The 27209-nt window shown below is 41.7% G+C and overlaps 1 protein-coding gene across 2 annotated transcripts in view; it reads right to left on the bottom strand.

Annotated features, from left to right (window-relative positions):
* The window catches only part of TMC4 (transmembrane channel like 4), a 75799-nt gene that overhangs the window by 2715 nt on the left and 45875 nt on the right, over nt 1–27209 (bottom strand). For both annotated transcript variants that reach the window (XM_056543299.1, XM_056543300.1), the window contains exons 8-15: nt 26263–26436; nt 12316–12473; nt 12008–12134; nt 7669–7766; nt 7382–7565; nt 7152–7282; nt 2726–2881; nt 2558–2636 (exon numbers count right to left, since the gene is read on the bottom strand). In XM_056543299.1, coding sequence (XP_056399274.1) covers nt 2558–2636; nt 2726–2881; nt 7152–7282; nt 7382–7565; nt 7669–7766; nt 12008–12134; nt 12316–12473; nt 26263–26436 — 1107 coding nt within the window. The remainder of the gene's footprint in view (nt 1–2557; nt 2637–2725; nt 2882–7151; nt 7283–7381; nt 7566–7668; nt 7767–12007; nt 12135–12315; nt 12474–26262; nt 26437–27209) is intronic.

Below are 27209 nucleotides of genomic sequence, written 5' to 3'. Positions count from 1 at the left end.
CTTTGACCGCCGCTTCTAAAGGGTTAATACCGCACATCGCCGCGATCGGCGATGTGTGGTATTAGCCGCGGGTCCCGGCCGTTGATTAGCGCCGGGACCCACGCGATATGATGCGGGATCGCGGCGCGATCCCGCTTCATATCGCGGGAGCCGGCGCAGGACGTAAATATACGTCCTGCGTCGTTAAGGGGTTAAAGGGGTACTCCGCTGCTCAGCATTTGGAACAAAATGTTCCAAATGCTTAGAGCCGGTGCCGGGAGCTCGTGACGTCATAGCCCCACCCCCTCATGACGTCACGTCCCACCCCCTCAATGCAAGTCTATGGGAGGGGGTATGACATCTGTCATGCCCAATCCCATAGACTTGCATTGAGGGGGCGGGGCTATGAAGTCACATGTTCCCGGCGCCTGCTTTAAGCATTCGAAACATTTTGTTCCAAACGCTGAGCAGCGGAGTACCATTTTAAAGAACTTCAAGCTCTTTAGGTTTATCTGAAAGCTTACAGTGTTTAATGAGACCAGAAACTAATATTGAAAGACATGTAAATCCCAAATTAGAGATCTGCAATGGCATGATTTGGCTTGCATATTAGGGAAGTTATCATTCACACTGTTTTAGGTAGCTCTAAACCCTTCTTTGGACTTTACCTATTTTTTATTTTTCATATTATGTATCTCTTTAGATAGTGGACACTTACACATGTGGCAGGGAGTTCCATAGTCTCACTGCTTTTTCAGTAAAGAATCTCTGTAAATAACCCCAAGCTTGATAACCTGTCTTGGTCCTGTAATCCTTCCATACCATTAATTACCCTTGTTGCCCTCCTCTGCACCCTCTCCAGTTAAGGGCCGGTTCACACTAGGATTTAACTATAGGGGAACTGGATACGGCTGGGGGGAACAAAAATCGGTGCTCCCGTATCCCAGCCGGACCCGGACCATATCTAATTAATTTCAATGAGCCTACCGGAGTCAAACGGTGACTCCGGTCGGCTCATTTTTGCCCCATATCCAATTTTGTGACCGGACCTAAAACTGTGGCATAGGTGGTTTTAGGTCTGGTCAGAAAACCGATATGGGGCAAAAAGGAGCCGACCGGAATCACAGTTTGACTCCGGTAGGCTCATTGAAATTAATTAGATGAGGGCCGGGTCCGGCTGGGATACGGGAGCACCTGGTTTTTGCTCCCCCCAGTCTTATCCGGTTCCCATATAGTTAAATCATAGTGTGAACCAGCCCTAAGCCATATACTTATATACAGGTGCCTAAAATTGGACACAATGGCCCTCATTTACTAAGAGTGGAGTGTAGGTTTCTTTGTGGTTTTAATTCCCTACAATTTATTTACCACGGTATTTACTAAGGTTTCCCTACATTTTCCACTTTCCCTACATTTTGCTTTTTTTTTTTTACACATGCTCTGATCTGTAGGGTTTTCCTCACCTCAAATCCACCACATTTTATGTGGAAACCTTAGTAAATATGTTGGGTTTTTGTGAAAATGTCGGGAACACGCCCCTTTCGGAGACCACACCCCTTTCACTGGCGGCCACGCCCATTTTCCATTTTTCTTAGCAAAATGAAGAGTTAGTCGGGTTTTTTCCAACTCTGGCGCAATGTGAAAGAATCTGGCGCACAACCTGACAAAACATGTCGGGTTTGCAATTGTAAATGAGGGCCAATACTCGATGTGTGGTCTGACTATGTTCCTGTCATGGGCCTCTATGCCTCTCTTGATACATTCCATGACTTTGTTAGCCTTTGCAGCTGCTGCCTGGCACTGATCACTTAAGTTGAGTTTACTGTTCACCAATATCTTCAAGTCCTTTTCAGTAGTAGCTTCTTCTAATGTCTTATTATTTAGTACATATTTGTACTTTTTGTTTTTACAGCTCAAGTGTATAACCTTACATTAATCCACATTAAAGGGATATTCCAGGAAAAAACTTTTTTTCATATCAACTGGCTCCAGAAAGTTAAACAGATTTGTAAATTATTTCCAATACGTATCAGCTGCTGAAGTTGAGTTGTTATTTTCTGTCTGGCAACAGTGCTCTCTGCTGACATCTCTGCTTGTCTTGGGAACTGCACAGAGTAGAAGAGGTTTGCTATGGGGTTTTGCTTCTACTCTGAACAGTTTTTGAGACAGGTGTCATCAGAGAGCACTTCGACAGAAAAGAACAACTCAACTTCAGAAGCTCATAAGTACTGAAAGGATTAACATTTTTTTAATAGAAGTAATTTACAAATCTGTTTAACTTTCTGGAGCCAGTGGATATATAAAAAAAAGTTTTTTTTCCCGGATAACCCCTTTAAATTTAATTTACCATGTCTGTGCCCAAGCCTCCGGCCTGGTTACTCCAGTTTGTACACCTTGCTGTTCCACTTCATGCTCCCCACTGCACTGCCAACGCACAATGCATAAGCTTCTAAAAGCAGCAGGTATTCAGTATATAACATAAGGGAAAAACATAGAGATAATACATCAATGTGTTGACCTCTAACCCTGGGCATCAGGTCTCTTACATACACTTTAATAGCCATATAGTTGTGATTACCATTTGCAGTTGGTCTTTGAGTGCACTCACTAATTTTCCATATGAACTTCCAAGTGCCATGAGGTAAAACATGACAATACTGTAGGAGAGAATACAGGGATTTTATTAGGTAGAAGAGAAACCGAGGCTTCAATTTTAAATCCTCATCGAAGATTTTATTAACCTCACCATGAAAGGCAGAACAATGGTACCACAAATGCCTGTGAGGCAATGAACTGCAGGAACTCCCTTGCAACTGTTGGTAATGCCTCAACTGATGTGGAGATGGTATCCCAGATAGACACCTGGTTCCTAAAGGGACCGCAGGCTTTGGATGGAGTCATACTGGAAATAGAAAGGTAAAGACAATGTAACTCTGATCAATGATATAAAGACTTTCATGACTGTAATCACAATGTATATGGCTTGTCCAGAGATATATGTAGATATGTGCAGCTCAAAAGATAGATTGGAAAGTAGGGAACAGAGGTTAACTGTGAGCACTCAATACCCAAGGTGCTATGATATATACAAAATTATAAGAAAAAAGGGTACAGTCCTTAATGTTCTCTATAGGGAAAAACTGGAACACGGTGGGTATACAGTAATGGTAATAGTAGTGATATCAATGCTAATGATACTGGGAGTATAGGTAATACAGTGACCCCACGACCTACGATGGCCCTGACATACGATAATTTCAACATGCGATGGCCTCTCAGAGGCAGCATCAACATACGATGCTTTTGTATGTCGGGGCCATCGCAGAAACGGCTATCCGGCAGCGCAGACTGCTTCAGCGGCCACCGGATAGCCATTTATGGGACCCTGTAAGCTCCGGTGATGGTCACTCACCTGTCCGTGGCGCTCCAGGACGTCATCTTCGGGATCTCCTGCATCGCCGTCACTCTCCATCGTCGTCATCACGTCGCCACGCACGCTGTCCCGTTATCCAATAGGAGCGGCGTGCGTAGTGACATAATGGCGGCTATGAGGAACGACGATCCCAGGCAACAGACGTTGCGATGGACGGCGACATCCAGGGCAGCGGTGATGGCGGGGACAGGTGAGTACAACGTCCTATATTTAACATTGCACGGATCCCTCAACATACGATGGTTTCAACAAACGATGGTTCATTTGGAACGGATTACTATCGTATCTTGAGGGACCACTGTAGTATAATACTAGTTCTGGGGATGAACTTTCAGTGATGGTATAATTCAGAAAGAAGTGGAGGGAGTGCTGAGTATATAGAAAAAGAGGGAAAGAGGGAAAATGGAGGAAGGGGAAAGAATAAAAGAAATGGACAGAAATCAGAGTCGTACGAAAAGAGAGACATCTGACCCCTAATCGAGTACAACAAGTAAATATGTGAATTTATTACTAATAAAATACACGCGCGTATCGTAGGGCCCTTGTGATTCCCACCTAAAATCAGTACAAAAATTGAATAAAACAAGGTATAATAGCAATAGCCTTGACCAGAGCTTGTCCAAGCAATGTCCAGAGATATGTGATGGTCACTCTGGCAGGATACCCTTGAATATCGATCTCTATCATGTTTCATCATTGTTTTTACATTTTTATCCTTTGCCGTTTTAACTCGAACAAAAAAAGCTTAAAGGGGTTGTCTGACCAAAAAGCCAATTTTTTTTAAAACGTATTTATAAATGAACATATATTGGTAATTAAAAGTTTTTTATTATTTTTTATTTTTTTATTTTTACTTGTTTTACATGCTTTCCTTCTGCTTTTGACACACGGACTGCTCTATGTTTTCAGCCCAACTTCCTGTCTGGCCAGGACACTCTATCTGATTTCCTGTCCCAGAAACAGCACCACTCCTTGTTTGTGAGCGTTGACTGGTACTGCAGTCATTCTTACTCAAGTAAATGCTGATGGGTAATAGCAGTCACAGCCCATGGACAGAAGTATTACTGTTTCTGGAAAACTTTCTTTTTAATCCATACTCCCAGACATCCCCTCCATTACTGCTCCCACCTTTTACTTGTGCTTCCTTTATTTTATAAAAACACAGAAGAAAAGCCATAATGACAGCCATTGTATCACAATGAAACATCTAAATTGTAAGACATGAGGGGTCCTCATCATAGCAAGACCCTCTCCCCTTGAACCCCATATGGCCCTTACTGAAAGGATTAGTAATACGAATACAGAGAAAACTATTATGGAAATATTTGCACCTTTTTCTGTGTTTTGAACCCACTCCTGGTTTTGACTGACCAAATACTGTCTGTGAACCAGTGAAAGTTATTTTCTATATTTTTGGTAGTTGGCTTTTAACACTTTATAATCACACCAACCTTTGGCTGTATGAAGTATAGATTACATTTATGTTGGTCTTAAAGGGGTACTCCGCTGCTCAGCGTTTGTAACAAACTGTTCCAAACGCTTGAAGACGACACCGGGGGCTCGTGACATCATAGCTTTGCCCCCTCATGATGTCATGCCCTGACCCCTCAATGCAAGTCTATGGGAGGGGGCGTGGCGGCGGGCGGGGCTATGATGTCACGAGCTCCCGGCGCCGTCACCAGCGTTTGGAACAGTTTGTTACAAACGCTGAGCAGCGGAGTACCCCTTTAATAAAAAGATGCAAATCAAAGATTTATGTTCTTATTTATATCATTGAAAATCTGTTAGGCAGCTGAGGACATTTCTAAGCTAAATTTTAAAACTACTGTAAGGCTAGGACTCCACTGAGATTTTTGCCCTGCGATTTTTGTGGCATAAAAACGCCAGAAAAACTGCAGCAGTTTTTCATGCGTTCTTGTGTCTTTTTCTGGCTTTTTTTCTGGAGTTTTTACCTTTGTGTGGAATTTGCTGTTTTTGGCCCCTTTGGTGTTTTTTTTTACAAAATAGTTGGGTTAAAAAAATAATAATAAAAAAAGGATGCAGTAGGGATGTAAAAATGTATTTAACTAAATGTTTATTTTTTTATAACAACATTTTCATAATTTTTTTTTATAAAGTGTGTGCGTGTGTTTAACTTTTTTTAAAACATTTTTTATGTAGTACTACTGCTCCCAGCAGGGAACACACTGTTCCATGCTGGGAGTAGTAGTACCTGTACTATAGACATATCGCCCCGGGTGTCAGTCTGACACCCGATGCGATCGTCCATTATATAGCAGAGAAGCGGAGCGGCTCTGTACAGCGCTCGCATCTCTGCTCTATTCACATCACTGGCCGTTCATATTTTCCGCCCAGAGCTGTGATTGGCCGGATGGTTTCAGCCAATCACAGCTCTGAGGAAAAGATGAATGAGTGAGTGGCCAGCCCAGAGTATAGTGCAGAGCAGGGATGTGAGCGATGTATACAGCCGCTCCATCTCTGCTATAGACAGGACGATCACAGTGGGTGTCAGTAGTGACACCTGCTGTCATGTGTCCTTAAGCAGGCACTACTACTCCCAACATGGAGCACACTCTGCTCCATGCTGGGAGCTGTAGTATCTGCATTAATAGATAGATCGCAGCGAGTGTAACTTCTGACACCTGCTGCAATCTGTCTATTAATGCAGGTACTACAGCTCCCAGCATGGAGCAGAGTGTGCTCCATGTTGGGAGTAGTAGTGGGAAAGATCACAGCAGGTATCACTACTGACAACCGCTGTGATCCTCCGGTATAATGTAGGGATTCGGCCGGCGCTCTCCTATGGTCCCCTGCACGTTCCGATTTCCCACAGAGTTGTGATTGGCTGGAACCATCTGACCAATCACAGCTTTCTGCGGGAAATATGAATATGTGTATATATACGGCAGTGCAGGGGACCAGAGAAGAGCGGCCGGCCGCATCTATACATTATACAGGAGGATCACAACGGGCGATCTGTCAATTAGTACAGGTACTACTACTCCTATCATGGAACAGTGTGTTCCATGCTGGGCGCAGTAGTACTACCTAAAAAATATAAAAAAATAAAGTGAAAAACACGCACACACACTACATTTTTATTATTGTCGGCTACATTTTTATTGCCCTGCCCGCCCACATAAATTGATCCCTGTTTAAAAATTTATAAACACTTCGTAATAAAAAAGATGAATTTCGTTAGGTACAATTTTTTCCATCACTACTGTATCTTTTTTCTAATTTTTTTTTAATGGTACCCTACGAAATTTTAATAAAAAAGGTATCTCCATCACTTTTTTGGATCTCTAAAGTCCAAAAAAGAATTAAAATGCCACGATTTCAGGGCAAAAATCGCCAAACTAGGTTTTGTCCGGCGTTTTGAAAATCCAGCCTCTGAGCCCCAAATTGCTGAAAAACGCCAAAAGGCTTAAAAAAACGCCAAACAGAAAAACCCCAATTGAATCTGGCATTTTGCAGCTTAGTATTGACTTGCAGCTAACATCTGGAAGCTGCGTTTTTTCACTGAAAAAACGCTGTGGGGGAAAATTGGCATTTTAAATGGCTTTTTGCAAAAAAAAAAACCTCAGTGGAGTTCCAGCCTCAGAGGCACATAAAAGTAAGAAAAAGTCACAAAATGCTTGTGCAAAATGTGGCATGTGCAAAAATATGTGACTTTTGTACTGTAGAAGGCTGGGCTGATAAAATTCCCCCCTTATGTATTTATTATTCTAATACTTACGAAAATATGCTATACAGAACTGGCACCCAAGATACAGCAAGACCAAGGAGCAATACCAGCAGGAAAAAGAAGTTTGCACTGGATGCTCGAAACGTGCGATCGGCTGGTCGGCAGTTGCTGAATAGTGTTACCTATAAAGACATTAATTGTTATTAGCGGTTTCCTATCACAATACTTCTGGCTGATTCCACCACTTCTCTTCCACTTTACAGTAGAAAAATAACTCTTACCTTTTTCATATAAAATATTATAAAGTATTTTATTGTGTTTAAGAGAGGAAGAAAAGGGCAGAAAAAGGTTCCGATCCAGCAAACTGTCTGACCATAGATAATGTCCAGCACAAACGGGGGGACCAAAAATTCCTGCTGGCCCCAAAACTGGATAAGCTTACATGAACAGTGGTCAACTATCATCCTGCAACAAAAACAGATAAGAAAAAGACTTATGTAAATATGTATGTAATAAGGGTGGACACCGCGCACACATTCATGAAAATGTATGTTCTGGCCAGTCTTACTTTCGTGGGAAGTCCACCAGTAGTATCATCACCAAGACGGTGAGGAAATCAAAGATCAGCAGTTTATACATCTCCTGACCGACCCGTGTCTCCCAGCACTGCAAACACAAGATCAGAATGAATATGTTGCTTGTTTGAAAGTAGAGATGAGCGAAATTACAGTAAATTCGATTCGTCACGACCTTCTCGGCTCGGCAGTTGCTGACTTTTCCTGCATAAATTAGTTCAGCTTTCAGGTGCTCCCGTGGGCTGGAAAAGGTGGATACAGTCCCAGGAGACTCTTTCCTAGGACTGTATCTACCTTTTCCAGCCCACCGGAGCACCGGAAAGCTGAACTAATTTATGCAGGAAAAGTCAGCAACCGCCGAGCTGAGAAGTTCGTGACGAATCGAATTTACAGTAAGTTCGCTCATCTCTATTTGAAAGTATAAACTTAGTCTTAGAATGGTCCATGTTTATCACAGTAGCGCATGCTGCTTGATAAATGTGTCAGAACTTTGGACTTACTTTTATAGAAATTGAGTTTATAGTCTATGGGGGACATGTATCAAAGATTTTACCCCTGTTTTGTGTGTATTTTTTTGCGCAAAATTTTGCGCAAGCCCTTTTTTTGCGCAATTTTTTTGCGCACGTTTTGGTAGAGCATGTCCTCCAGATGTGGCTGAATCAGGGTACCTTGGAGTGACATCTATAGTACACATGGATTTATTAACTGCGTACTTTTTTTTACACCAAAAATTTTGCCACAAGAGCTGGTTTTTTTGCGCAAATATAAGCCAACTTGGACTTAACGTAGCAAGATGCTCTAAATCATTGATTCTATTTTCCAAAGAGTGGATTTAGGAGATTACTATATTTACCCGCAATTTATGAAGCTCATTGCACTTGATTGATAAATTTAGCACTTCTGCACATAATTTAGAATTCGGGAAAAGGGGTAAAATGCTTCTACCATACACAAATAATGATACATGTCCCCCTATGTATACATTTTGGTCACATCTTAAAGGGGTACTCCGGTGAAAACCTTTTTTCTTTTAAATCAACTGGTGGCAGAAAGTTAAACATATTTGTAAATTACTTCTATTAAAAAATCTTAATCCTTCCAGTACTTATAAGCTGCTGAATGCTATAGAGGAAATTCCTTTCTTTTTGGAACACTGATGACATCACAAGCACAGTGCTCTCTGCTGACATCTCTGTCCATTTTAGCAACCATGCATAGCAGATGCATAGCAGATGCATAGCAGATGCATAGCAGATATATGCTAAGGGCAGCATGGTGGCTCAGTGGTTAGCACTGCTGCCTTGCAGTGCTGGGGACTTGGGTTCAAATCCCACTAAGGACAACAATAAATAAAGCATTGTTATTATTATAATAACGTCAGCAGAGAAAACTGTGCTTGTGATGTCATCAGAGAGCATTCCAAAAAGCAAAGAATTTCCTCTGTAGTATTCAGAAGCTAATAAGTACAGGAAGGATTAAGATTTTTTAATAGCAGTAATTTACAAATATGTTTAACTTTCTGCCACCAGTTGATTTATTTAAAAGAAAAAAGGTTTTCACCGGAGTACCCCTTTAAGCCACATCCCTTTCCTTTTAAAGCATACCCTTTTCAATTTAAAATTAATCAGCAATGTCATGCCCAGAGCTGCAGACATGGGCATACAGTGATCCCTCAACTTACAATAGTTTCAACATACAATGGTCTTTTCTGGACCATTGTAACTTGAATATAATGCTATGGAATCTGTGAAACGTGTCAATGGCTGGAAGAACCGACCAATCAGAATGGACATTTCACTGGTAAAACCCCTGTTGTCCTAAAGTGCATGCACTGCCTGGTGTCTGGTAGCGCCCCCTACAGTACAGGGAGGTATTACATGTTCTGTACTACTCTTTACCTGTACCAGGGTTAGCTGCTCCTTTGGACATCAGGTAAGGGTGACCCCATGTTACTTTTTTTTTTTAGGACATTGCCTGTACTGGACAGGACCCTGAAGAAGCTTCTGTCCTCTACATAGACCAGTGTTTCCCAAAGAGGATGCCTCCAGCTGTTGCAAAACTACAACTCCCAGCATGCCCGGACAGCCTTTGGCTGTCCGGGCATGCTGGGAGTTGTAGTTTTGCAACAGCTGGAGGCACCCTGGTTGGGAAACACTGACATAGACAGTAATTTACAGCTCCCAGCAGATCTTTCTTACTTTTATATGTAAGGACTTGCTTTATCTGTATTAGTTATCTACTTATTTTTCTTTAATCCTCACTTTTTCCTATTTTTGGACTACATTTTGGGGCTTCAGAACCAATTACCAGGTTTCCATAGAGTTATGGTCTCAACATACGATGGTTTCAACATACAATGGTCATCCTGGAACCAATTAATATTGTAACTTGAGGGACCACTGTATAGCTGAAATTAAAGGAGTAGTGTAGTGAAAGATACCTTATCCCCTTCACAAAGGATAGGGGATAAGTTATGGATCACGTGGGGGGTCCGAGTGTTGGGACCCCCCACAATCTCCTGAACGGGGCCCCGGCAGTCTGCTGGTAGGGGGTGTGCCGACCTCGCACGGAGCGGCAGCTGACACGCCTCCTCCATGTATCCCATAGAGATACATGGTGGAGGCATGTCGGTCACCGTTTCCTGCGGGAGTTGATACGGCGGCTTCCACAGACTGCCAGAGCCCCATTCAGGAGATCGTGGGGGATCCCAGCGGTCAGACCCCCCCATGATCTATAACTTATCCCCTATCCTTTGCATAGGGGATAAGTAATTTTTCACTGCACTACTCCAAAGGATAGGGGATAAGATGTCAGATCGCCGAGGTCCCGCTGCTGGGGAGCCCCGGGATCCCTGCTGCGGCACTGCGCTATCATTACAGCACAGAGCGAGATCGCTCTGTGCGTAATGACGGGCGATACAGGGGACGGAGCCGCGTGACGTCATGGCCCCGCCCCTCGTGACATCACTGCCCGTCCCCTTAATGCAAGTCTATGGCAGGGGGCGTGACGACCGCAGCGCCCCCTCCCATAGACTTGTATGGAAAGGGGCGGGCCTTGATGTCACGAGGGGGCGGAGCCATGACGTAACGATGCTCCGGCCCCTGTATTGCGCGTCATTACGTGCAGAGCGAACTCGCTCGGTGCTGTAATGATAGCGCAGTGCCGCAGCAGGATCCCGTGGCTCCCCAGCAGCGGCACCGCGGCGATCTGACATCTTATCCCCTATCCTTTGGATAGGGTATAAGATGTCTAGGGGCGGAGTACCCCTTTAAGGACTTCCAATTTTCATTTTTGAGCTTTCATTTTTTCCTCCTCCCCTTCTTAAAATCATAGGGGGAGATTTATCAAAACCTGTCCAGAGGAAAAGTTGCCCAGTTGCCTATGGCAACCAATCAGATCACCTTTCATTTTGCAGAGGCCTTGTTAAAAATGAAAGAAGCGAGCTGATTGGTTGCTATGGGCAACTGGGCAACTTTTCCTTTGCACAGGTTTTGATAAATCTCCCCCATAATGCTTTCAATTTTGCACCTACAGACCCATATATAGGCTTTTTTTTTCTTGCGTCACCAATTTTTCACTTTATTCTGTAGGTCCATACGGTTACAAGGATACCCAATGTATGTAGGTTTTATTTTATTTTCCTACTTTAAAAAAAATTTACTACATGCACCAAAATTTTTATGTTAGTTATTATGTTATTAATATCTTCTGACCACTATAACTTTTTATTTTTCTGCATACGGGGCTGTATGAGTCTATGGGAGGGGGTGTGATGGCCGCCACACCCCCTCCCCAGGCTTGCATTGAGGGGAAGGAGCGTGACATCACGAGGAGGCGGAGCCGTGATGTCACGATACTCCGGCCCCTGTATTGTGAGTCATCACGCATGGAGCAAACTTAGCTTCGTGCAGTGATGACTGGGGGGGCTGCAGGAGAGATTGTGGGGGTCCCCAGAAGCGGGACCCCCGCGGTCAGACATCTTATCCCATCTCCTTTGGATAGGGGGTAAGATGTCTAGGGCGGAGTACGCCTTTAACCCTGGGTCCTGGCTGCTGCTAGCAGTCAGGACCCACCACGTGGGAAGCATGCTCAGCTCGTAAGCACGCTTCAAACCCCAGTAACGGGACCAGGGCGTACAGGTACACCCTGCGTCCTTAAGTACCAGTATGCAAGGGCTTGCCCATACTCCCTGCATCCTTAACGGGTTAAAAATTGAAAAAGCTATTTGATTGGTTGCTATGGGCAACTGCTCCACTCTCCCTTTACACAGGTTTTGATAAATCTTCCCCCATTTGTTGTCCTTTTTTCCTGTAATTTGTCCTTATCACTTACATTACTGTAGTCATAATTGTATCCGCACATCTCACACGGTGTTTTGTTGTCCATGTTTTCACAAGTAATGTTGTTCCACAGAGAGTATAGCAACATTCCTAGACTGGCCAGCCGCAGAAATACGCACCTATAAAAATTTAAATAATTTAGCAATCTGTCAACCCTGCATATTGCATGTTATTGCAGTTTCAGGAACTCAAAAGTTGAGCTCTAGTTTAACAAAATGTATTTGTAAAGTATTTTATTTCACTTATATCTTCAGAAAAATGGACATTTATTGCATGGGGGGTCTTCAGTTCTGTACTAACCTTATTAGTGTCAGCCTTATTTCCATGCTGAGCGTATACTTCTCCCACTTGATACTGATATTAAATAACAGCGGTAGAAGGAAGTTGGCAGCAGTGATGACGATTGAAGGCAGATAACCAGCCAGAAGTTCCAGGATAAAGTTACCCTTCACTGATTCCTGTAAAATACATAAGGTGTGATCCTCAATTATTTCTTAAAGGGGTACTCTACTGGCCAGCGTTCAGAACTAAATGTTCCGAGCGCTGTATTTGCGCTGCCGGGGTTGGCCACGCCCCCTTGTGATGTCACGGTCACGCCCCCTCAATGCAATGAAGAGGATTGGGTCTGCCTCTCCTGAGTCTGATCGAGGTCTTCAGCAGGAAGCAGCAAGGTAATGGGCATTATATATACATACCTGTGTGAAGAGGAAGAAGGGCGGAAGTGTGCCCTGGCAGACACCATATGACGTTGTGCCTTCCGGGCCACGCTCCCTTTCTCCCTAGCTCACGGCAGGAATTTGAGCAGATGCTGGGATGAAATTTTTTTATTTATAGGCGGTTTTGGGTACAAATGAAGACAGGGATAGAGTCAGTGAGAGTCAGGGACAGATGGGGAGGGGGGATTAGGGACAGTTTAGTTGATGATAGGTACTCTTTAAGTTCAGAACGCTGGCCAGTGGAGCACCCCTTTAATACTTTCCTACCCATTCTTCATTAAAAAGGTTATGATTTGATCTTATTATGATAATATGACCTTATTATATACAGGAAAAAAATTAAACTCGGTCGAATTGTAGGTAGTGTCACCAATCTACAACAAAAACCAAGCTGTGAAGAGGAAGAAGGGAGGAAGTGTGCCCCGGCAGGCATCAGATGATGCGACTCCCAGGCCACGCCCCCTTTCTCCCTAGCTCACGGCAGGAATTTGAGCAGACGCTGGGGATGAAAAATGTTATTTATAGGCGGTTTTGGGTACAAATGAAGACGGGGATAGAGTCAGTGAGAGTTAGAATTTTTTAGCAATTTTTTTTACATATGTATTCAGACCCCTTTATATGACACTTAAAGGGGTATTCCAGGAAAAAAAAATTATTTTTTAATATCAACTGGCTTCAGAAAGATAAACAGATTTGAAAATTACTTGTTCTTTTCTGTCAGGCAACAGTGCTCTCTGCTGACATCTCTTCTTGTCTCGGGAACTGCACAGAGTAGAAGAGGTTTGCTATGGGGATTTGCTTCTACTCTGGACACTTCCCAAGACAGGTGTCATTAGAGAGCACTTAGACAGCAAAGAACAACTCAACTTCAGCAGCTCATGAGTATTGAATGGATTAAGATTTTTTTTATAGAAGTAATTTACAAATCTATTTAACTTTCTAGAGCTAGTTGATATATATAAAAAAAAGTTTTTTCCTGGATAACCCCTTTAAAACTTAGCTCTAGGGGACTCCCATTATTCTTGATAATCTCTGAGATGTTTCTACATCTTAATTGGAGTCACCTGTGGTAAAATTAGTTTGATTGGATATGAATTGGAAAGACACAGCCCTGTCTATATAAGGTCTTACAACTGACAATGCACATCAGAGACAAAAATTAAACCATGAGGAGGAAATAATTGCCTGTAGAGCTCAGACACAGGATTGTGTGGAGGCACAGATCTAGAGAAGGGTACAAACACATTACTGCAGCACTCCACAATCTGGGCTTTGTGGCAAACTGTCCAGAAAGAAGCCTATCCTAAGTAAAATGAAACATGAATGAGATTGCAAAAAAAAAGCATCTAAAGGACTTTTAGATTAAGAAACAAGATTCTCTGTTTTGATGAAACCAAGATTACGGTATATGGAGCAAAGTACAAAGATATTCTTAATAAAAACCTGATCCAGATTACTCTGGACCTTAGACTAGGCGGAAAGGTCGCCTTCCAGGAACACAATAATCCTAAGCACACAGCCAAGACAACACAGGACTGGCTAGGGACAACTTTGTGAATGTCCTTGAATGTCCAGAAAAAAGAAATAAACAAATAACCTACACCACCAGCCGCACACTAATGATTTGCTAATGCTAAATAACTACTAACTTAAAAACTGACCACAAGACTAAATTAAATGACAACTTTATTTTACCATTGTATGTATACAAAAGACAGTGGCGTTGCGACCCGGGTGCGGGGGGTGCGGCCCGCACCGGGTGACACCAACCTAATGGGGTGACACCAAGACGCTCCGCAGCACCCACACCCCCTCCCCAGCTACACTGACACCCCCCTATGTGCCCGACCGGCCTCCCATCCGTCAGCACACCCCCCCCCTGTGCTATGTGTGCTGTGCGCCCGTCCGTGAGCAACCCCCCCCCCCCCCTTCAGTGCGCCCATCCGTCATCACGCCCCCCCTCACCTTCACCAGCACTGTGCCCGGCCTCCGCTCCCACGTCTGCGCCGGCCTGACGTCACACCGCATGGCCGCGCAGGGGGACGTCAGTTACGTCACTCGCATTGCGCCCGGTGAGAAGGAGCGCTGCGCTGGATGGGTGAGTGTGTGTGCCTCCCCTTACAAACAGTAGTCAACTACCAACAACCCCTCCCTCTACCCTTCTCAAAAAAAAAAAAAAAACACCTCATAGCAGAAGGGGAGAAAATTAAACTTGGCTATTTATATACAGTCTTGTGGTCAGTTTTCTAAGCAGGTGACCCAGCTAGAGCCCTGACTTGAACCCATTCAAAAATCTCTGGCTTCTCCATTGAACTTGACAGAGCTTGAGGACATCTGCAGGGAAGAATGGCAGACAGGTCCTTCCACTAAGTACTGAGTGAAGGGTCTGAATACTTATGTTAAATGCAATATTTTAGTTTTTTTTTTATTTATTACATTTGCAAAGATTTCTAACATTCTGTTTTCACTTTGTCATTATGTATTGAGTGCAGTATGATGTGGAGAATATGTGAATATTTTTTTATTTTAGCACAAGGCTGCAGCAGGGTCTGAAGACTTTCCAAATGCACTGTACTGTGTTTGCCAAATGTACAGCTGCAACATATGCCATTATAAAACCACATAGTTGTGTACATCATTCATAGGCCTCTATGATAAAAAATGAGCATATGCCTCAGTGAGGCTAAGTTTCTACTTGTTCCTTTGTTCCCCAGGGCATTTTTTCCATTGAAAAACCCCTGTGGATAGATGTTAGCTGTAAATCAATGAAAAAACGCAAAATTATTTTTCCACTTTGCATTTTTCAGTTTGCCATTTAAAAAAAAATCCTTTTGGCGTGTTTTTCACTCTTTTTTTTGGCGTTTTTCAGCTCCTTGGCGGTTTTGCATAGTCGCAGCATGTTGAGCCTATGGTGTTTTTTTCCCTGAAATTGTTTTTCTCCCATTGAAGTCAATGGGAGCAAAAAAACGCTAAGAAAAATGCCATGTGGGTTTTAACTTTGGCGTTTTTGCAGGCAGTTTTTATTCTTTTTTGAACTTTAGCGATCCAAAAAAGTGATGGAGATACCTTTTTTTTTTTAAATAAAATTTCGTAGGGTACCATTAAGAATAATATATTAAAAAGATTCTGTAGTAATGGAAAAAATTAATTAGAAGAAAGTCCAGCTCACTCCTTACGCCCGTAGCGCCAGGACTGGCGTGGGCAACGCCAACAGACATGTTAGTGCAAATGAACAGGATGTCCAGCGCAGATGAAGGAACTAATTCTTTATTGCATAAAAGCTTCAGTACAGAGAGGACATGACAAAGTGACGCATTTCGGTCCTAACAACGGACCTTAGTCATTAATGAAATTTGTCTTTTTAATAACATTTTTATTAATTTTTAAACAGGGATCAATTTATGTGTGCAGGCAGGGCACTGAAAATGTAGTTTTTGTGTGGTTTTCACTTTTTTTTTTTTAGTAGTAGTACCTGTACTAATTAACAGATCACCAGGGTCCATTGCCATCCATCTGTATAATGTATAGATGCAGCCGGCCCCTCTTCTATGGTCCCCTGCACTACTGTATATATACACCTATTCATATTTCCTGCAGAGAGCTGTGATTGGCCAGATGGTTCCAGCCACTCAGCTCTTTGTGGGAAATATGAATAGTTGTATATATACGTCAGTGTAGGGGACCATAGAAGAGCGGCCGCATCTATAAATTATACAGAAGGATCATAGCGCGTGTCAGGAGTGACAGCCGCTGTGATCTTTCCTTAAAGGGGTATTCCAGGCCAAAACTTTTTATTATATATCAACTGGCTCCGGAAAGTTAAACAGATTTGTAAATTACTTCTATTAAAAAATCTTAATCCTTCCAATAGTTATTAGCTTCTGAAGTTGAGTTGTTGTTTTCTGTCTAACTGCTCTCTGATGACTCACGTCCCGGGAGCTGTGCAGTTCCTATGGGGATATTCTCCCATCATGCACAGCTCCCGGGACGTGACATCATCATTGAGCAGTTAGACAGAAAACTTCAGAAGCTAATAACTATTGGAAGGATTAAGATTTTTTAATAGAAGTAATTTACAAATCTGTTTAACTTTCCGGAGCCAGTTTATATATATAAAAAAAAGTTTTGTCTGGAATACCCCTTTAACTGCAGGTACTACTGCTCCCAACATGGAGTGCACTCTGCTCCATGCTGGGAGCTGTAGTTCCTGCATTAATAGACAGATTGCAACAGGTGTCAGAAGTTACACTTGCTGTGATCTGTCTATTAATGCAGGTACTACAGCTCCCAGCATGGAGCAGAGTGCGCTCCATGTTGAGAGTAGTAGTACCTGCAGTTAGGGACAGATCACAGCGGATGTCATTCCTGACACCCGATGCGATCGTCCTATCTATTGCAGAGATGCAGAGCGGCTTTCTCCTGTGCTCCACATCTCTGCACTATACTCCAGCTGGCCGTATAGAGCCGCTCCACATCTCTGCTATATTATGGAAGATCGCATCGGTTGTCAGGAGTGACACCCGGGGCGATATGTCTATAAGTACAGGTACTACTACTCCCATCATGGAACAGTAGAGAGTAGTAGTACTACCTACAAAACTTTAAAAATAGAGAAAAAAAATTGAAAAAAACACTTTATTAAAAATTTTAGAAAATTTTGTTATAAAAAAGAAAAATTTAGTTAATTAAATTTTTTCCCATCCCTACTGCATCCTTTTTTTTTGGTACCGTACAAATTTTGAAAAAAACACCAAAAGGCACCAAAAATGCAATTTCCATTCAAATGCAAAAATGCCAGAAAAAACATCAGATACAGGAAATTTTCACACAAAAAAATGCAGGAAAAAAACAAGTGAAAACTTAGCCTTTGGAGTTTGACATATGTACAAAAAGTTTAATAAAAGTGTAAAAGAATGTAAAAAAAAGTGTAACATTTTTTAAAATACATTTATTAAATAAATATCATAAAAAATAAAAATACATAATGTGTTGGATCACACGGCGCAAATCAGCAGCATATTAGTAACACCTTTTCTTCATTCTGTAGGTCCATACGATTAAAATTATATCTTATTTATATAGGTTTGATTTTGTCTTACTTCTGTAAAAAATTTACGAAAATTAATCTGTTTAAAATTGTCATCTTTTGACCCCTATAATGTTTTTAGTTTTCTGTGTACGGGGTAGTATGAGGGCTAATTTTTTGCACCGTGATCTGAAGTTTTCAGCGGTACAATTTTTGTATTGATAGGATTTTTTGATCGCTTTTTATTCTTTTCATGATAAAAAAGTGACCAAAAATAAGCTATTTTTGACTTTGGAATTTTTTTGTGAATATGCCATTGACTATGCGGTTTAATTAATTATATATTTTTATAGTTTGGACATTTCTGCACATGGCGATACCAAGTGTTTAGTTTTATTTACACAATTTTTTTTTTAAATGGGAAAAAGGGGGTGATTCCTAATTTTATTAGGGAAGGGGTTAAGTGATCTTTATTAACTTTTTTTCACTCTTTTTTTTTTGCAGTGTTATAGCCCCCTCTAGTGGCTATAGCACTGCACACACTGATCTGCTACACTGATCATTGCCATGCATTAACATTGCAATGATCAGTGTTATCAGCGGTCGATTGCTCAAGCCTGGATTTCAGGATTGGAGCTATCAATCGCCGAACGGACGCGCCGGAGGCAAGTAATGGACCCTCCGCTTGCGTTCTAGCTGATTGGTACATCGCAATTTCACCCTGATGGTCACGATCAGCCCAACTGAGCTGTCAGGATTGTATTTTTGTTTCTTTAGACACAGCAATCAAATTTGAACATCATGTCTAAAGGGATAATAACGCACAGCACAACGATCGGTGCAGCACACTATTAGCCCAGGGTCCCGGATTTCATTAGCCGCCGGGACCAACCCGCTATGATGCAGCCACCTCCACGTGGTGGGCTCTGGGTCACTTGATATTTTCTGCACAATTCAAGGAAAATTTCCCAGGTTAAAAATGAAGTTCGTACTGGAGATAGAAGATAATGTCCATTCCGCATTAAATTTTGCACGTGATTTGTCCTAATGGGTGGTTGACTTTTGCAGGGTATTAGGATTCAATCAAAGACTAAAGTGGAAAAATGAGTCAGTTGACCTAAATCCCATTGAAAATACATGGAAAGATTTGAAGATCATGATTCATAGAAGAGGCCCACGGAACCTTCAAGATTAGTTTCCCCATACAGGAGGCTTCTTGAAGCTGTCATTACCAACAATGGCATAAAATATTAAATAAATATCAGTAAGTGTGTTCAATAATTTTTCCCTTTCATTTCGCACCATTAAAGAGTACCTCTCCTGAAATTGTTAAATTTTATAATTTTCACAGTTCACTGCCCTCATCATGATAAACCACCCCCTGCCTTTGTTTTTATAATTTTTTTGTTTTCTACCTTGATATTGCTCTGTATTTTCTGCTTAGTCTCAGTCAGATTCACAGACTGGGAAGGGGCATTTCCCAGCAGGCTTGACAGCGTGAAAACAAAACCATCCAAAATTTACAAAATTGCGGTTTTCTTTTTAATTTCCCCACTCAAAAAATTGTTGGCTGCACCTTACATTTTATGGTAAAATTAATGAAGGTATTTCAAAGTACAGGGTGGGCCATTTATATGGATACACCATAATAAAATGGGAATGGTTCCTGATATTAACTTCCTGTTTGTGGCACATTAGTATATGTGAGGGGGGAAACTTTACAAGATGGGTGGTGACCATGGCAGCCATTTTGAAGTCGGCCATTTTGAATCCAATTTTTCAATAGGAAGAGGGTCATGTGACACATCAAACTTATTGAGAATTTGACAAGAAAAAACAATGATGTGCTTGGTTTTAACGTAACTTTATTATTTCATGATTTATTTACAAGTTTCTGACCACTTATAAAATGTGTTCAATGTGCTGCCCATTGTGTTGGATTGTCAATGTAACCCTCTTCTCCCACTCTTCACACACTGATAGCAACACCATAGGAGAAATGCTAGCACAGGCTTCCAGTATCCGTGGTTTCAGGTACTGCAGAATGGAAAAAACAAAAATTGGAATAGGACCCTCAGTTTACGCAGAAGACTTTGTTCAGTGATGAGGCAAACTTTTATGTGAATGGTGAAGTTAACAAACAAAACCACCGCTATTGGTCTGACACTAACCCATATTGGATAGATCTCTCTAAGACTGTTGGAACACAAAAATTGATGGTATGGTGTGGTATATGGGGTACAAAGATAGTGGGGCCATTCTTCATCAATGGAAACCTCAAGGCCACTGGATATGCGAAATTGCGACATGATGATGTGTTTTCCTCTTTATGCGCTGAAGCTGGCACGTTCCCTGAGTTTTTCCAGCAAGATGGTGACCACCACATTATGGTTGTCAGGTCCGAGCATTCCTAGATGAACAGTTTCCTGGAAAGGGGATTGGTCATCATGGGCCAGTTGAATGGCCCCCAAGGTCTCCTGATCTGATCCCCTTAGACTTTTATCTTTGGGGTCATCTGAAGGCAATTGTCTATGCTGTGAAGAAACGAGATGTGCAGCACCTGTAACTACGGATACTGGAAGCCTGTACTAGCATTTCTCCTGCGGTGTTGCTATCAGTGTGTGAAGAGTGGGAGAAGAGGGTTGCATTGACAATCCAACACAATGGGCAGCACATTGAACACATTTTATAAGTGGTCAGAAACTTGTAAATAACTCATGAAAGAATAAAGTTACGTTAAAACCAAGCAAATCATTGTTTTTCTTGTGAAATTCCCAATAAGTTTGATGTGTCACATGACCCTCTTCCTATTGAAAAAACAAAAGTTGGATTCAAAATGGCCAACTTCAAAATGGCCACCATGGTCACAACCCATCTTGAAAAGTTCCCCCCTCACATATACTAATGTGCCACAAACAGGAAGTTAATACAACCAACCATTCCCATTTTATTAAGGTGTATCCATATAAATGGCCCACCCTGTACAATTGGTCGTGCAATAAACAAGATCTCATATGGATCTGGAGATGGAAAAATAACAGAGTTATGGTTCTCAGAGGGCAAGGAGTTAAAAACAAAAACGTAAAAATGAAAATTTCCTGTGTCCTCATGCCGAAAATGGGCTGTGTCCTTAGAATTGTTAGCAAAATCCCCAGTATATAACTCTGCATAGTGTAAGTAATGTACAGTACACAACAATTACCATGGATACACAGACACGTGATGTCATCTGCTGTGACATCATACATCTAGGAGACTTTCCCCAGGGTAGAATCCAATCCCTAACACTTATTTCCTCGGTTCGGTGGTGAACTTGTTTTCCCACTAGACCTGCACAATTTTGCAAATTTAAAGAAGATTTTGTCATTCTAAGGCAAAGGGATACTGTAGGGACAGACGCCATGAAGCTAAGAGGTAGGAATCATGAAAACTTCAAAAATTACAGTTTAATAATGGATTTTACATGAAGTAAATGTAAAGTTAATATAGTAGAGTGCAGTAAAGTTAGTGATGTTCTCTTGTACAATCTATCCTGGATGCCTTTAAGTCTCATACAGCCATTGGGTAAAGTTTTATTCGTGTGATAAGAAATTATTTTAGTCTGTGAATCGATGTTAGAAATATTTTGTCTTCTAAACGCAAAACATGGCAAAACTATTTTGATTGTAGTGGAACAATAGTTATTGTCTTGACCATACTGTGATCCAGGATATCTGATAATCTAGCGAATGCCCAAAGAAATATTGAAAGTTTGATGTATAAACTACAATAAATAAATAAATAATATATATATATACACATACACATGCAGTTATGTTTACGCCCTTGAAATTTTTCAAGAAAATGAAGTATTTCTCAGAGAGAAGGATTGCAGTAACACATGTTTTGCTATACACATGTTTATTCCCTTTGTGTGTATTGAAACCAAAAATAGGAGGAAAAAAAGCAAATTGGACATAATGGGGGAGATTTCCTAATCTAGTCTATTCTGGGTATGCTTATAGACCAGCGTATGTGGTAGTCTCCTGTCTATTGTGCTCCTAATTTATCAAAGGTCTCACAGCCCTTGATAAATTCTGTGCTCAGACTTCAGGGTCTACAGCTTAAACTGCATTTAGACCTGCTCCAACATGGTCTGACATTTCAGCGTATTTTGGGCAGATGCGACTTGTCGCACAAAAGTCGCACTTGATAAATTCAGCACCAATGCATTTTCCAATGCATTTCCGTCTAAAATAGACTTGCATGCATCATGTTCTAAAAATCCTCTACAGCAAAAGTCTCAGAAAAGTCGGACATATTTAGACTGCGACTTTCTGTGCGACAAATTTAGACAGGAAAAACCAGTCTAAATCCTTTGATAAATCTCCCCCAATGTCACCAAACTCCAAAAATGGGCTGGACAAAATTATTGGCACCCTTAACTTAATATTTGGTTGCACACCCTTTGGAAAAAATAACTGAAATCAGTCGCTTCCTATAACCATCAATAGGCTTCTTACACCTCTCAGCCGGAATGTTGGACCACCCTTCCTATGCAAACTGCTCCAGGTCTCTCTTATTGGAAGGCGCCTTTTCCCAACAGCAATTTTAAGATCTCTCCACAGGTGTTCAAAGGGATTTAGATCTGGACTCATTGCAGGCCACCTCAGAACTCCCCATAGCTTTGTTGCCATCCATTTCTGGGTGCTTTTTGAGCTTTTTGATGTTTGGGGTCATTGTCCTGCTGGAAGACCCAAGATCTCGGATGCAAACCCAGCTTTCTGACACTGGCTGTACAGTGCGACCCAAGATCTGTTGGTAATCCATAGATTTCTTGATGGCTTGCACACATTCAAGGCACCCAGTGCCAGAGGCAGCAAAACAACCACAAAACTTCATTGAACCTCCACCATATTTCACTGTAGGTATTGTGTTCTTTTCTTTGTAGGCCCCTATTTACCCTTTAGACGCGTCGTTCAAAGTTGCACGCCACGTCTAAAACGAAAGTAAAACCTTCCCGGCTGCTCATTGGGGCTGATCGGGACCACCGCAGTGAAAATGCGGTGTCCCGATCAGCTAGGACGCGAGCGGAGGGTCACTCATCTTCCTCCGGCGCGTCCGATCGGTGATTGATAGCTCCAAGCCTGAGATTCAGGCTTGAGCAATCGATCTCCAATAACACTGATCAATGCAAAGCTATGGCTGGCAACAGTGCTGGCAATCAGTGTATGCAGTGTTATAGCCCCCTATGGAGGCTATAACATTGCAATAAAAAAGTGTAAAAAAAAAGTTAATAAATGTGATTTAACCCTTTCCCTGATAAAAGTCCAAATCACCCCCCTTTTTCCATATAAAAAACCATGTAAATAAAAACAAATATAAACATATGTGGTATCGCCGCGTGCGTAGATGTCCGATCTGTAAAAAAATATAATTAATTAAACTGCAGTGTCAATGGCGTACGCGCAAAAAAAAATTCGATAGTCCAAAAAGCGATCAAAAAGTCTGATCAATACAAAAATGCTACCGATAAAAACTTCAGATCACGTAGAAAAAATTTTCCCTCATACCGCCCCATACGCAGAAAAATAAAAAAGTTATAGGGGTCAGAAGATGACAATTTTAAACGTATAAATTTTCCTGCATGTAGTTATGATTTTTTCCAAAAGTACGACAAAAACAAACCTATATAAGTAGGGTATCATTTTAATCGTATGGACCTACAGAATAAAGATTAGGCGCCATTTTTACCAAAAAATTTACTACGTAGAAATGAAAGCCCCCAAAATTTACAAAATGGCGTTTTTTCTTCAATTTCGTCGCACAATGATTCATTTTTCAATTTTGTGGGTAAAATTACTGATGTCACTGCAAAGTAGAATTGGTGGCGCAAAAAATAAGGCACCATATGGATTTTTAGGTGCAAAATTGAAAGGGCCATGATTTTTAAAAGTTGAGGAGGAAAAAACAAAAGTGGAAAAACTGAAAAACCTGTGGTCCTTAAGGGTTTAAACACAAATAAAACATAGAAAATGTCATTTTTTTTTAAAACAAAGTACATTAGAAAGATTTTTTATTTACCATACGAAGTGCAATAGCAAAAAATTTTTTAATGAGAGTGCCCATTTAAATATAACTTAACACCTTAACGACCATGTACATGTATACAGGTCCAGGGTTTATACACGTTCCCGCACCTGGGTGAGTATACACATCCATGTTCTCGTGGGTACTGCCGAATGTACCCACAAGATTGCGTCAGGGACTCAGCTGTAACATACAGCCGGGACTCTGCCACATGGCCGGGACCAAAGTGAACTTCGGTCCTGGCTGTTTAACCCTTACAGCTGTGGTCAGAAGCGACCGCAGCCTGTAAGTGGTTTGACAGAGTGAGGGAGATCGCTCTGTCTCCCCAGCAGCAACCGACAACATGATTGCGGGGTGCTGTGTGTAATCCCAGACAGGCGGGGACCTGCCGCACTACCGGGACCAATGTATACTTCAGTCCCGGCAGTTTAAGCCTTACAGCTGTAGTCGGAAGAGACCGGGAGCTGTAAGGCTAAGTTTCCACTTGTTTTTTTTTAGTGTTTTGCCCAAAACGGCCCCCATGCGGCCAGCTGTAAATCAATGAAAAAATGCACTCTTTTTAGGCGTTTTTCAGCTCCTTGGCGGTTTTACAAAGTCGCAGCATGTTGAGCCTATGGCGTTTTTTTTGCCCTGAAATCATGGCATTTTTCTCCCATAGAAGTCTATGGGAGTAAAAAAAATGCCAAGAAAAACGATATGTGGGTTTTAACTTTGACGTTTTTCCAGATGGTATTCTTTTTTGGACTTTAGCTATCCAAAAAAGTGATGGAGATGCCTTTTTTTTAAATAAAATTTCGTTGGGTATCATAAAAAAAGAAAAAAGATACAGTAGTGTTGGAAAAAAATTTATTTAAAGAAACTGTAGTGTGTGTGTGTTTTTCACTTTTCACTTTTTTTTCTTTATTTTTAAAATTTTTAGGTAGTACTGCTACTCTCAGCATGGAACACACTGTTCCATGATGGGAGTAGTAGTTACCTGTACTAAGTGACAGATCGCCCCGCGTCCGTTGCGATCCTTTTGTATAATTTATAGATGCGGCTGACCACTCTTCTCTGGTCCCCTGCACTGCCGTATATATACAACTATTCATATTTCCCGCAGATGGTTCCAGCCAATCACAACTCTCTGTGGGAAATATGAATAGGTGTATATATACGTCAGTGCAGGGGATCGTAGAAGAGCAGCTGGCCGCCTCTATACATTATACAGGAGGATCACAGTGGGTGTCAGGAGTGACATCCGCTGTGATCTTTCCTTAACTGCAGGTACTACTGCTCCCAACATGGAGCACACTCTGCTCAATGCTGGGAGCTGTAGTACCTGCATTAATAGACAGATCGCAACAGGTGTCAGAAGTTACACTCGCTGCGATCTGTTTATTAATGCAGGTACTACAGCTCCCAGCATGTAGCAGAGTGTGCTCCATGTTGGAAGTTGTAGTACATGCAGTTAAGGATAGATCACAGCGGGTATCACTACTGACACCCAATGCGATCGTCCTATCTATTGCAGAGATGCGGAGCGGCTTTCTCGTGCGCTCGCATCTCTGCACTATCCAGCCGGCCAGTGATATAAATAGAACATCACTCATTCATACTTCCCGCTGAGAGCGGTGATTGGCTGCAACCATCCGGCCGATCCGGAAAATAGTGATGTTCTATTCACAACACTTGCCGGCCAGAGTATAGTGCAGTGATGCGAGCGCTGTATAGAGCAGCTCCGCAGGAGTGACACCCGGGGCGATATGTCTATTAGTAAAGGTACTAGTACTCCCATCATGAAACAGTGTGTTTCATGTTAGGAGTAGTAGTACTACCTAAAAAAATGTAAAAGTAGAGGAAAAAAAGTGAAACACACACACACTTTATTAAAAATTTATTAAAATTTCGTTATAAAAAATAAAAATTTTGTTAAATAAATATTCTCCCATCCCTACTGCATCCATTCAAATGCAAAAACACCAGAAAAAAACTTCAGACGCAGGAAATTGCACTGGCATTTTTTCTGCCGTTTCTTTCACACACAAAAAAAAAACTCAGGAAAAAAAAATAAAAAAACAAGTGGAAACTTAGCCTCAGTTAGCTCAGTTTTTGAGCCAAAGCCAGAAGTGTATTCAAAAGGAACAGGACATATAAAGGAAGAACTTACACTTCTCCTCCCTTATGGATCCACTTCTGACTTTGGGTCAAAAACTGCAGTGGCAGTATTCCAAAAACTGCCAGAAAAACTACCAAGTGGAAAAAAGAGCCTTAGGGTAATGTCAGGAGGCATTAGAGGCTATGAGCACAGCATTCAATATTCACAAAGGTTGTGTCCTCGAATGTCGCAGGAATTTCTACATTTTGAGGTTTCACATTTTCTGTAATATGGGAGTATACCCTACTTATAACCTGCAATAAATGAACATTCTAAACATGTAATATGCCCATTCTCACCGATTCAAGCAGCTTCTGTGATTCTTGTGTAGAGCGATAGATACAATAGAAAGCGCCACATATGAGGCCGATCACAATGAAATTGAGGAAGACTCTGATCGAGTAAATACCAATTCTTTGACCCATGGTACGTTGTGCACGGAGATGCCTCATTTTTTCCTCTTCAAGAGTAACCTGGATGGATCATAAGTATAGTTATTGAAGAAAGAGACAGCTTTCAGCTTATAGCTGCATATCACATACTAAAGGAACAGCGATGACAGTTATTTTGTTATTATAACCATCAACATATTAAATAGGCTGTCCACCCCCCAAAAATTTACTTCTTAGCCAAGGTGATAATAAGACAAAACAAAACATACTCACCTGGCAGATCCCCTGCTACTACTTTACTGTTCTCTCCCCATGCCACTTACTGCTGCCCCCTGATTCCCGTGATGCATCAATCCTGCAGGAACTGTCTGCTCATCCAATCACTGGCCAAGACAGATCACCATTGTGGTCAGTGACTGGCTGAGCAGCCAATCCCTGTTGGGTCTATGCATCCTAGGAACCAGAAATCAGTGGTGAAAAGGAGCCCTGAGAAAAGCAGCAGCAGGGGATCACGGCAGGTGAGTATGCTTACTTTTTTATTTAATTATCACCATTTGTTTTCATAAACTAAAACACCTGTTTAAGCTTGCTTCATAACCTGTTGTTCATGAATTACATGATATCATTGTTAAACCAGGTCCACAAGAGTGGGAACCACTTTTACTTAGTTGCTGTCCACTTTGGCTCTTAGAGGGTGGTCAAGTGCAGGACCCCCCCCCCTCCCCTTATGGCATCCTTATGTCCTAATAGAATGTATGGAAAGGAGAGCTTTTAATTAGTTGTTTTCACATTAAAATATTGTATGACATAAGCTAGGCTTCGTAAGCTTAGTTTATCCATCCTATTAGATGTCC

Source organism: Hyla sarda, chromosome 10, assembly GCF_029499605.1.
Source record: "Hyla sarda isolate aHylSar1 chromosome 10, aHylSar1.hap1, whole genome shotgun sequence".
NCBI lineage: Eukaryota > Metazoa > Chordata > Amphibia > Anura > Hylidae > Hyla > Hyla sarda.
The sequence above is the reverse complement of the archived record's forward strand: the minus strand, read 5'-3'. Positions and strand labels throughout refer to the sequence as shown.